Genomic DNA, 13,108 nt, shown 5'->3' on the forward strand with positions numbered 1-13,108 from the left:
TCAAACACAAGGTGCACAGTATCAGGAGGGAGGCCCCTGAGATGTCCCAGTGCCCCCCACCCCCACCCCCGGGTCCTCCACACCAGGGGTGTAGTCCACTGAGGTCTGAGATGCCTGGACCTCAGACCTGCAGGCATCTCTCAGGCTTCACTCGCTGCTCCCCCTGGGCCGGAACCCTCACTCCCCTGCTTCCTCCTACCCTGATGCCGCCTCTGCTCAGTCCTTGCACACCAGGTCATCCACACAGCCTGGCTCTCACACCCAGTCGCACCCAGGGCTCTGCCTCAGGCCGCTCTGCACACCAGGTCTCCCACCCGACTTCCACCCTCCGGATGCGGAGGTGGAGCACCCCAAGTGCACACCTGCCGGGGCAGCTCTGCTGGGGGAGCATTGGGAGCTGAGGCTCTCAGGCTTCCACAGGTGCCTCGAGCGTGGCCCGCTGGGCAGGGGGAACAGTCGCTAAGGGTGCTGAAGCCAAGGTCAGCCATTCCCACCGAGGGAGGAGAAACGAGCTCCCAGGGCAGTGAGCACACGTGCGACAGAGCGTGGGCTTTTGGAGGAGGCAGCCCTGGGTTTCCAGCAGGTGTGCATGTGCCCAGCACATGGCTCTGCGTAAATCCCAGAGCTTCTGCTCTTCCCCTGTGGGGCAGGAATCACTTGCAGCAGGCTGAGCACAGACAGGCCCAGCAGAGGGGGCTCTTGCTGTCTAAGGGTCCTGAGGGCAGGACTCAGGGAACGAGGGCTCAGGAGGTGGGTGGGTGACATGCAGGTGCTCCAACAACCCCCCATCCGAGCTTTAGCCTCAAGAGAGAAACCAAGGGTTGAGATCTAGGGGTGACTTCCAGTGTCTGGTTCAGGTGCTCTGCGGTCCCCACGGCGCCATTTAGCTCCTGGTTTTAAAGCTCTCAGACCCAGGACAGAGCCCCATCCCTCTGTCAGAACAGAACCTTCCTTCCCTCCGAGGAAGCCTTAGTGTCTGGGTTATCCCAGAGGCAGGAGGTCTTGTTTTTCTCCACGAGTCCTCCTAGGATTAATCCAGTTCCTCTTGCCTACAGCGCTTCGAGGCAGAGCTGGAAGCACCGCCAAGGGACAGGTAAAGAAGGGGATGCTCTTCAAAGGTCTGTGCCAGGTGAGAGGTCAGCCAACATTGGCAGGTGGAGGCCCAGCCTGTGCACGCACAGCTCAGACTCCTGAGCCCAGAATGCTGATGAACTCCCGTGAGACCCGCACCATCACGCACGTCTCATGGGCCCACGGGCTGCTGGATTGTAAATTGCTACGAGCAGCCCCAACTCCTGTCTGAAAATCAGGAGCCAGGAAAACCCACCAGTCCAAGGACACACTCCTGCTTCCTTGGCCCCTGCTCTCTTCTCTCACTTACTGTCATTGCTAATGCTCTTCTTCTCTCCCGTTACAACCCCACCCCACACCCCAATATACAATCACTCCTTCAGCCCACAAACAGAGAGGGAACATTCTCAAAGAGCTGTGACCCAGAAAGGTGGGAGAAGTCTATTCAGACAGAGAACAACCAGCAGATGGACCTCCCACACTTTATTTTCTCTACTCTTTCTGCAAATACATGTCATTTATAGCTTGTAAGCGATCATTTTATGTTTGCTCAGAGCCCCCCTGTGCCCCACCCTTACGGACAGAGGAGGCCCCACTGCAGACCCTAGAGGTCAGGGGGCTCCTGCCCAGCCATCCTCCTCACTGAAGTGTTTCCATAATCTTCAAGTCCTTTACAGAAAAAGGCAGTTTATAACTTAATTTTTTTAAATCATGTTTTTCTTCATGTAACAGCACTTTTCATGCCAAAGGGATTTTCTTCTTAAATAAGCTTTAAAAGTCAGCTTTACAGTTTACTTCTACCTTTTTCATTTTTAAAATAAACAGAGCATTTTTTAGCGACTGTTTCCCATCAATGACAAGGAAAGCATTTCCTAAGGCTCTTGGGAGCCCAGGGAGTTCTCTCCAGTCCTCACGCAACACGGTTTCTGGATGGTCTTGCTGATTATGTTCCTTCGAAGAGGAGTCATTTTAAAAACAGGACAGTCACTGGCCCATCACAGCAAAAGAGAAGGTGCCACCCCCACCACCTAAAGGAGACCTGAACACCGGGGGGGTGAGGGGCCAGCCGTGCCCGGCTGGGCTGTCCTCAAGGCTCCCGACCGTGCAGGGTGACAATTCTCCTACGACTGCAACCCAGGCCCCTCAACCAATGGGACGCTGCCCGCTGGGATGGAGGGAAAAGCTTTGGAAAGGAGAGAAATTTGGGCTCAAAATGGGAATTAAAAATTAATTATAATTGAATTGTAAGTTGGGGTTTCGCTTTTGGGGGACTGTACCTGACAGGGAAGGAGCAGAGCGCTGGCTGGCTCTGAAATGCTGCCAACCACCTGACAGTGGTCCCTGAGAGACACAACAGGCCCGGTGGGCCGGAAAGTCGGGGATAAGGGAGAAGAGAGGACATGCTGGGGAAAGAAGTCATGTGTCAGAGAGGAGGGGAAGGGCAGGGCCTAACGAGCTCTGGGTCGGGTGCTCTCACACTACCTCTGCTTGCTGGGAATCAGATCACAAAAATGAATGCTTCAAAATAATTTTTCCCAACAATATGACAGGCAAGGAAGGGAGAGCAGGCATGCTGGGTGAGGCGACACGGAGCCTGGCCCTGTCCCACCTGACAGGACAGGTATACACGTCACAAAGCCGCCCCAGTGAAGGATCAGCGGGACCTCACATTTCCCTGCACTCCACATGCCAGGCCACGCATCACATGTTCGCTCAGAGCGGTGTCGAGGCTGTCACATAAAGCCGATTTACGTGTTAGCTGATGCTGGTCTTCCTGTTGCGTAAACATACTTTGTATGCTCTAATTAGCCATAAAAGGTTTCACCTAGCGGAACAGAGAAAGCCACAGGTGTACAGAAAATGCCAAGTATGGAAGTCCACAAAGCGGCCCTCCTGGGGGCAGATTCCAGTGAGCAGGCAATGACTTCTGGCAGCAGACAGGCCTGCTGGAGCCCTGGCCCTCACAGCTGGCTTCTTAACCATCCCAGAGCCTCCTCACCCATCCCTGCTCTGACCCAGAGAGAAACCTTCCTGGCCCAGCCCGCCAGCCGGGAGAGTGTCTTTAAGAGGATTCTGGAAGAGGCGCCACTGACCACTGGTGAGTAGCCAGAACCACATGTTTGGCTGCATTGAAGCCGACTTGGTTGGATCCAGGGAGGCACAGTGCGTCTCAAAGGAGCGACCGAAGGAGGGAGAGCCCAGGGGACGGTGCTGCATGGGGTCTGAAGGCAGAGGGAGACACAGGAGGCATCACGGTGCCAGGTCTTGGTGGAAGTTCATGATCTTCAGGTGGTTTCCACACTTGTTTCTGAGCCAAGGGATCCATTATTCAAACAAAATCTTACTCAGAAGTTGACATGTACAAAAATGGAAGCCTGGAGGTTGGGGCCAGAGGCCAAGAGTCTGCCCACAGCTTCTTTGTAGGCTCAGTGGCAGCTCCTGAGGCAGCTGCCAGGGCTCAGGGACCCAGTAAACCCGTGATCCTGTCTAATCCCCCAAGTGTCTTCCTCAAAACCCAATGCCTGTGAATAGACATTTGCATCCACCCTGCCCCTCCAGTGAGTGCGGACATCAGGAAAGGTTGGATCCAGAAACCCAGGACATCATGCCTCACACAAACCCGTCCCAGGACCATGCACTTCACCACCCAAGGGGTAAAGGATCCACTAGCCAAGTTTGAGCCGAAATGTAACATAAATGGGGCTACCAGGAAAACAAACCTTTGAATCTCCACGTCAAAAAGCAGAGAGGAGCCCTGGCCAGGTGGCTCAGTTGACTGGAGTATCATCCCACACACCAAAAGGTGAGGGTTCTCTTCCCAGGCAGGGCATATGCCTAGGCTGCAGGTTCAGCAGATTGATGTTTCTCTCTCACATCGATGTCTGTCTGTCTGTCTGTCTCTCTCTCTCTCCCTTCCTCTCTCTCTAAAATCAATAAACATATCCTTGGGTGAGGACTTAAAAAAAAAGCAGAGAGGAAAATCAGGCCAGATACACAGAAATTGTTGTTCTCTATTTAAAAAAAAAAAAAGATGTAATTTGAGCAGAGCTGAAATCTCAACTGTGTGCAAAGGGGACTGGCCTCTTTCAGTTCACAGATGTTTGGGTCATACTCAAAATATGAGAACTGCCTGTTCCCTCCAGGCCTCAAGACTCCACCTTGCCCTGTGACCTCGGCAGCCTCATCTGAGCTCCAAGGCGGAGCAAACAGAAAGCACACTAGGGTTGAGCAAACAGCAAAGCAGGGCAAGGAGATGGATCACTGAGGCCGTAAAAGAGAAATCTGCTTTAAATCGGGAAGAAATGTTGAATTCAGATGGCCCATTCGGCACACTACTTGCCTGACTGAACATATCCAAGAGTCTTTGAACTTGAAAATCCTGCAACCAACAGTTCAAAGTGCAGCAGCAGGAAAAAGTCCAACAACCTGGCTCTTTGTAGATGGCCCATCATCATCATCACCACCAAATCATCATCCACCTAATGCACCGGTTCTCAACCTGTGGGTCATGATCCCTTTAGGGGTTGAACAACCCTTTCACAGGGATCGCCTAAGACCATCGGAAAACACATATATAATTACATATTGTTTTTGTGATTAATCACTATGCTTTAATTATGTTCAATCTGTAACAATAAAAATACATCCTGCATATCAGATATTTACATTACAATTCATAACAGTAGCAAAATTACAGTTATGAAGTAGCAACAAAAATAATTTTATGGTTGGGGGTTACCACAACACGAGGAACTGTATTAAAGGGTTGTGGCATCAGGAACGTTGAGAACCACTGACCTAAAGCATATTGGGGGTCGCAACCCACAGGTTGAGAACCGCTGAAGCATAATTAGCCTAATTCACAGCCTCAGCTTGTTTACTTTGATAAAGCTAAATAGACCTGTTACTACAGTTGCTGTAAAACCAACATTGAGATGCAGAATGGCCCCACATGGACTTGCAGATGCAAATCAGGAAGAAGTCAACCAAGGCAGGAAATGACAGGAGTCCCTCCACAGGAATCCCAAGGCCACTCATTTAAGGGAAAACAAGTCTAATTGCTTTAACAGCTCTTAAAAGAATAATGAAAAGAATCAAAGATAGCTTTGTTAGAACGGAATGTGATACAAAGCTTGGGACAGGTGAGGTGCAGGTGTTACTAGTGTGAACAGTAACAGCACTAATTCCTCCTGCGTCTGGGTGACTCTCCAGGGAGTTGGAGGAAAGGGACAAAGTCCGATTCAGCTTTGGAAACTGCTCCCCCACACCAGACCTCAGCACCTGCCCCCTGCAGTGGCACATTTCCACAGGCGCTGACGCGCGGCACATGAACAAAGACCAGGAACCGTCAGACCTGCAGAACTTACCCACACACGTCCCCTCCTCCGAAAACCGATAGCCCTGCTCACACTCGCAGCGGAAGGTCCCCGGGTGGTTATTGCAGATGGCGTGGCTCCCACAGGCCGCGGGCTGTTCTGCGCACTCGTCGATATCTACAGCAAATTTTTTAAAATGAAGACTTGTTTTAAACCCCTTCACATCACTACCTATAATAAAATAGAAAGGACTTTTGCCTGTGAGTGGACCGGAACCCAGGCAAGAACCCAAACACAATGGGGTTCAGCTTTTTGAAAACACAATGCCACGAATGTTTCTGTGGAATGACTCAGACATGAGCCCTCAGGCAGGACGTTGGCCCCCGGCACAGCTGGAAGGGTAAGGAGCAGAGCTCCGCCCGAGGCGGCTGCTTCTGCCAGCAGGAGCAGCGCGGAGACGGGGCTTCAGCGGGTGTGGACATCGCAGCTCACCCACCGGCGGCCGCTGTGCCACCAGCACGGAAGGAAAAGACCACTCGGCTGCCCCTGCCCCTGCCCCACAGCACACAGGACGCTCCGGCGCAGGTGTCTGGCCTCAGTGTGCAGACGGCAGGGCCCCAAGGCTCCCGTGCCCCTGCCAAGGACAGGACAAATTCACCCCCGAACCTTTCCAATTGCCAGTCACCCTGGAAGCTTTACGGACAGGGAACGTGTGTGTTACGGAAAGTGTGGTGACGGCCCCGGCACCACCTCCACCCCACGCAGGACCCGAGCGGGCGACACCTAGCAACCCCCCTACCAATGTCCCAAGGTCCTTGCAGTTTGGAAATTCTTCCCACAGTCCAATTTAAATCCTCCCTTCTCTAAACTGAGACCAACACGTGAATTCTTCCTCCAGTGAAATCGTGAGTTGGTGCTAACTGTCCCTCACAAAACATCACAGCATCTGCTTGAAAATTATTATCATTCAGCCCCTGGTCAAGCATGTCTCTGGGATGAGATTTCCTTTCAGACAAATCATTCTCTAACCCAACAGGGAAATCCTGGATTGTTCTTGTAATTAATTACGACTCCCTTTTTGACGTTTTTTTGTTTTTTTTTTTCCCCAGAGTAGCTACTTTTCACATACTTTCCACAACTCTAAGTTTCCCCCATTTGTCGCTCTCTAGGCCAGGCTCTCTGAGACAGCAATGTTGTTTTGGTTTGTTCAATGCCTGTGCACGCTAAGTCACTCTCTGAGAGATCATCCCAAACTAGCTTTCCAGATGCCCAGATGAGAAATATGCGGAAGCCATTCTGCTAAGCACTAGCGCTCTGTGATTCAACTGGAAATCTGCAGATTCCTGTGGGGACAACCCCACCAGCCTGTGGATGTCCCCTGTCACCGCATCAGTGCTGCGCACGCTGGACTACACGGCCTCCGACGCACTCTCCGCGCCAGCCCTTTCCAGAACAAGAGAATACATGAGTGGTCTGTTTAATGCAATTTCCTATCAACAGCCCAGTGTCTCAGTGCATGAACACTTTGACCCAGAACAAAGCGCGGCCTCACTGGAAGTGAACCCACATTCCACGGTGCTAATCTGCCAGAAAGAGGACTAACCACAGGACAAAAGCAGATGCACACAAGGCCACCTGTCCTGTCGGGCGAGGACACCAGAGGGTTTTCTATGACAGCGGCAGATCACGCCGAGGACAGGCGGTCGTGCCTGGGGAAGCAAAGCAAGCGCTCCCAGGACACCTGCTCAGGCTCAGAGAGTGAAAGTACAGAGGCCGGGGTTCAGCAGCAGCAGCAAGTGGGGGTGTCTCTACGCTTTGCTACTGTTCGGGTGGCTGATGAAGTTGCGGCAGGGCTCCATAAAGACTAAGGGGGCATAGGCTCCCACTGGAGAAATGAGGGCACCCCCAGGCTGCAGGGTGCCCGCCCCCACCCTCTCAGCCCTGGGGTCTCTGCTCTCATGCACAGCAGCATCGTGCTGCTCCAAGCTGCCCGGAACCACCGCTCTCTGGGAAATACTGGGGAGCTCTGATCTGAAGTGAGCAGGAGCTACATCCCCACCCCAGCGGTATGTCACTAGGAAGATAATTCTCAGATTTTCTTTTTCTTTTCATTGTCTTCTTTACTCTTAATTCCTTTTTTTTAAATAATTTTTTTATTTTTTTGTAATTCTCAGATTGGATTCTCCCACACGTACGAAGTCACCAGTAAGCTGGCTAAACAGCTGTATAGCCTGTTGCTGTCTCACTCTGGCACAAACACAGCAACACAGGGTTTTTCAACCTTCACGTTAAATCAGCATGTGAAGTTCACCGTTAATTGGAGGCATGGGGTTCCAGACTCAAGGCATTACTCCCAAATGCCAAGGCTGCTGGGCTCACCAGATTCTTATACCCAGTCCTTCAAGAGGGCTGCTTATGGTTCTGGCCAAACATGCATGTGTGCACCCCTCGTTTCACTGGGGAGACTTACTTCTAGCATTCCGCACATCATTCGCGAACCCTTGGTGCAGCTGAGGTAGAACAGCTGGAAGACCCTGCCATTCTCACACTGGCTGCCTGCAGTGTTTGGACTCTTCACTGAGTTGGGAGTCATCTAAGTGACTCTTGGTAGCAGATTACAATCTAATAACAAACATGTAAATATCAGGCTGTCTACAGGAAAATCTCTGAAATTAAACTATAAGTAATAAAATGTGTTCAATAAGAAGACAGCTTAACATGCACACTGGAGTCACAGATTCGAGTTCCAATATGGTCAGGTGCTCACATTAACAAGCCTCAATTTTCCCATCTATACAAAGAGGAATGGATTTCCCACCCAGATGACCACTATCAAAAAAACAAAACAAAACAAGACAAAAAGACAGAAAAGAAATGCTGGTGAGGATGTGGAGAAATTGCAGCCCTTGCGCACGGCTGCCGATGGAATGAAAAAATGGTGCAGCTGCTGTGGGAAAGTGTGATGGCTCCTCAAAAACCCTAGCATACAGTACCCCAAGAAGCAGCAATTCCACTTCTGCATATAAACCCAAGTTGAAAGCAGGGACTCAAATAGATATTTGCATGGCCATGCTCACAGCAGCATTATTCGCAACAGCCAAAAAGTTGAAGTAACCGAAGTGTCCATAGACAGATGAATGGATTTAAAAAATGTAGCATATCCTTAAAATGTAATATTATTCAGCCTGAAAAAGGAATGAAGTTCTGACACATGTGACAACACAGATGGACCTTGACAAAGTGATGCTGAGTGAAATAGGCATGTTCCAAAAGCACAGTTACTATATGATCACACAAATATGAGGTCCCTAGAACAGGCAAATTCATAGCAAGTAGAATGGCACTTGCCAGGGGCTGGGGGCAGAGGAATGGGAAGTAGCTGAATGGGAAGAGAGCTTCAGTTTCACAAATAAAGAGAGTTCAGAGGTGGACGGGGGTGATGTTCACACAACAAGGTGAGTATACTCAGCGCCACTGAACTCTACACTTAAAATTGGTTAAATGGTAAATTTTATATTGTGTATCTTTTACCACAATTAAAAATAATTTTTAAAAAGACAGAAATGACAGTCTCATTACAGCCGCTGAGTTAAATGAGGTGGTGTCTGTGAAACAGCTCACAGCGTGCCCGAGGACGTCACACTCCGGGTTACAAACAGGGCTGACTTTAGCTTCCCTTTACCCCTGCGTGGAGTGTGCCTCACAAATTCTGCTCTGCTGCTTAGACCAGTGCAAAGAAAGGGGCAGGGCCCCAACGTTCCCGAGGGGACACCGAGTGGCATGCCATCAGTGCTCATCTCAGGAACCTCGTCCCCTCCCGTGGTAATCAGGTTCCGGGATGTGGCCTCCCCTTCCCCCTCCCCCCGACATCAGAACCGAGGCTGTACCGTAGCAGGTGTGCCCGTCTCCCCGGAAGCCGATGGAGCACTCGCAGGTGAACTGGTTCTCAGGGCCGGGCTGACACGCTGCGTTGGTGTCACACCCATGAGTGCCGATGTAGCAAGGGTTCTGCAGGGCATCCGGGGAGCCTTCTGCAAGGACAGAGACATTAACCAGGTGAGTCCTCAGACACACTCACAGGTTCCACCCCCCACGGAGAGGAAGGCAGGGGAGGCCTAGAGAGCCTCGGGATCCTGGACCAGGTGCTTCCACTAGGGCATCTTCCCAGCCAGCATCTCTGCCACAGAACGGGCCGTAAGGCAATCTTGCCCTAAAAAAGACAAACTCAGCCCTGGCTGGTATGGCTCAGTGGACTGAGCACCCACTTGCGAACCGAAAGGCTGCTGGTTCAATTCCCAGCTGGGTTACATGCCCGAGTGGTGGGCCAGGTCCCTGATTGGGGGCGTGAGAGGCAATGGATGGATGTATCTCCTCTCACACATTGATTGATGTTTCTCTTCCTCCCTTACCCTCTTTCTAAAAAATAAACAAAATCCTTAAAATAAAAGACAAAATCATGACACAGAAGAGGGACATTAACAACATCATAAAATTAAAAAGACCTATTGGGAAATACAAACTATGTGAACACATGTACAGATGCGATACCACTGGTCTCCGTGATGGTCCCTAAGCGCTCGCCTGCTCCCTGGGGCCCGTGCCTCCCTCCTGCCCCCCAGGCCCTTGTTACCAAACAAGAAACCAGCAACATCAAGGGCAAAAATCCTGGCACCTGGAAGAAGTGCTAACCATTTCCAGACCACCGCTATTTAACCTCTCTCTCCCACTGAAAGACCGCAGGGGAAGGGAATGCGCAGAGGTGGCCTTTCGCTTCGATTCCAAAGCCATTAGGGTGCTCACGGGGGTCCGGCAGTGTGCCGTCACGGGGGTCCTGGCCATGCGCCGCAGGTGCGAGAGCTGTTTACCTCTTTTTGCACCAATGTTGTCCTACGGCCAGTTAGGTATAATGACAATGAGCGCAGCAAAAATATGGGGCAGGAGACCAGCGCCTCTGGGTTGCAAACCGCATCCCTTGGCCCTCGCCTCTTTGCGAATCAAGTTGCATTGGAAACCACTGCATCTGTCTGCTTGCATTCGGTCTATGGCTGCTTTTGTGCTGAGGTTTGCCAGACACTGGATGATTGTTGGCAAAGCCTAAAATAGTTACGATTCAGCCATTTAGCAACAAAGGTGCCAACCCCTGATGTCTAGAGCTGCAGTGGTCAAGGAGGGAGAAGACACCGACCTCCTTCTGCTCCACGGAACTAGACAAGGACAAACTTCATCAGCTGGAGAAGTGACCTGGGTGTGGTGGGAGAATCAAAAGAACTAAGAGAGGCCTTAATGCCCAGACCCCAAATATGCAGAACCCCTGGGGCATGAAGACTGGGACCATGTGAGGTCTGACGCAGATGTCACGGTAGAGCTCCCCAAAATGCCAGCTCCTTTCCCGCAGCCAGAAGCACCCACAATGTGCCAGCACAGGGCAGTGGGTGGTGGCGGGTGTGCCTGGTTTTCATCGGGTTTTATTCAGATTCCCTCTGGCCCTGAGCACACGCTCCTTCTGGGGCTGGGTGTGAAGAGTGTTTTGAAAGCCCCTTGAAAGCTGCAGCCTTGGATGGCCGGCTCTGTAAGATAGCTCACAGGTAAGCACCCTGGATCACAGATAACAGGCCTTTCTTTTCTGTTAGGAGATATTTTTGCATACTTTTCTTTCTTACTGAGAGTTAGAGACAAGAAAACAGCATGTCACAGAGCACAGACACACGCGCGGGCACGCAACGCCCAGCCTGAGCCTCCGTCTCTTACCCCGCACAGGCCCGATGGAGTTGCTCAGAGCGTAGCGCAAGATCCTCTCCTCCCGGTTGTACAGCACAAACACGCTGTCCACCGAGAGCTGCTGCGTGCTGGGCGGCGCCAGCCTGGAGCTGTCGTGGACACATTCCTGGAAGGTGATGGTCTGGCGCCACTGGTAAGTGTGCACGGTGGACGGGGCGGCACCGTCCCGCGCCGGCTCTGTCACGGTATACTCCCGGGTGGATGAGGATGTGATCACTGGGATGGGGGAGGGCAGGAGGGACACAAGGCGGGGGACAAAGGAGAGAGCGTAAGGATGCAAGAGGCTTCATACAGAGCTCCAAAACCATTAGCAGTGTCTCCTGCCACAAAGCTTCCAGAAGGGACAGCAGGTGGAGCAGGTAAATAAGACTCGTTATGTCTACATGGAGGTTCCTGCTACCTAGGTTTCCCACACTATTATTGGTGTTATTTGCATCAGTAACATTTGTTGCTTTTACCATCAAGTGCTTCTCTATAAATTCCTAAGCTGCCAGAACCAGCCTAAAGATTAAGATCTGCTGGAAGGAGCACACTCTTGGAGGAAGATACACCTGAAATCACACCTCGAGCCATCACTCATAACCTGTGTGATCACAGGCCAGTCACTGACTTCTCCAGCCTCAGTTCCTTCTCCAGCCTAGGCTGGGGCGAGGATGAGGTAATGTACGTCAAGTTTCTGGAAACGAGCAGGCTCATACTATTACGATCAACTAGGCCTTATGGGGCAATCGCCCTCTGACCAACGCAGTGCTAACTGCTTTACAGAAATGATTCACTTAGGAGTCAGTAAGTAGTGGTTACTATATATAACCCTAGATTAAGCAATTCACTGATACTTTAGGAATAAGACATTAAGTGGATTTCAGTAGCCAATTCCTGAAAAATTACTAAGTGCTGGGAGAAAACCTCAATAGAGAAGAGAGACAGTCTTTCCCACTCAGAAGAGCTGGCTTTTCACCCCTTCCATGAAACTCTCAACTTCCTATTTTTTTAAAAAGTATAAAAGACTCTTTATATTTGTGTGCTCCACTGCAATACAAAATAAAGCCAGAGGATAAATAAGATTCGTGTGCGCTGCCTCTCGTCCAGCTCCCACGTGCTGGGCTGCCAGAAACACCTTCTGCCCACAGGGTGGCTGCAGGCTGGGGTGCTGCTGCTCACCGGCCGCCTCGTCACCCACCTCGGCCCAGGAGAGCCCATCCCACCGCAGAGCCTGGGGACCTGGTACAGCCTTTTAGGGGGCAATTTAATAAGAGCCTTGAAAAAGCTCTTATTGTTTGACTCAGCACTGCGATTTCTAGGAATTGAGTCTTAGAAAAGAATCAGAAATTTGGTCAAGATTTATGATGAAGAAAGTCATTTCAGTTCATCATGAGAAGGGATAATGGGAAATAACCAAGTTTTAGAAAATAGAATGATTTAAATTAGTAGCCACACAATAGCATCATATAAATTCACTGAAAAATGTTTTCAAAGCCTACTTAATAAAACCATAAGATATTCCTGATTTGACATTAACTGGGAAAGTGAAGATATAATAATGTGGTGTGATTGCAATTTAATTTAAATGAAGACTATATATCTGACTGTAGATTATATAGTAGTATTGCATCAATGTTAAATTTCCTGATTTTAATCACTGTACTGCGACCATGCAAAAGAATGTTCTTGTTCCTAGGAAAACACGTGACATATTTAGGGGATAAAGGATCACGCTGTCTCGGGGTGGGGGTGGGGAGGATAGAGCCAAAAAAAAGAAAGGACTCATTGACACGGACGACAGTATGGTGACTGCAGGGTGGGGGGTGGAGGGGTGGGGGTTGAAGAAGGATGGGGGCATAAATGGTGATGGAAAAAAATACAATTAAAAGAAAAAGAAGGACCATGATGTCTACAACTTACTCTCAAAATATATACATATATATGCATGAGAGAGAATGATA

At 50.5% G+C, this 13,108-nt stretch overlaps 1 protein-coding gene across 1 annotated transcript in view; it reads right to left on the reverse strand.

Annotated features, from left to right (window-relative positions):
* The window catches only part of NID1 (nidogen 1), a 72,522-nt gene that overhangs the window by 26,485 nt on the left and 32,929 nt on the right, over positions 1 to 13,108 (reverse strand). Inside the window, exons 8-10 of the mRNA XM_090263162.1 lie at positions 11,136 to 11,381; positions 9,275 to 9,418; positions 5,439 to 5,564 (exon numbers count right to left, since the gene is read on the reverse strand). Coding sequence (XP_090119288.1) covers positions 5,439 to 5,564; positions 9,275 to 9,418; positions 11,136 to 11,381 — 516 coding nt within the window. The remainder of the gene's footprint in view (positions 1 to 5,438; positions 5,565 to 9,274; positions 9,419 to 11,135; positions 11,382 to 13,108) is intronic.

The sequence above is a fragment of the Furipterus horrens genome, unplaced genomic scaffold, assembly GCF_987537825.1.
Source record: "Furipterus horrens unplaced genomic scaffold, mFurHor1.1.pri manual_scaffold_15, whole genome shotgun sequence".
Lineage (NCBI taxonomy): Eukaryota > Metazoa > Chordata > Mammalia > Chiroptera > Furipteridae > Furipterus > Furipterus horrens.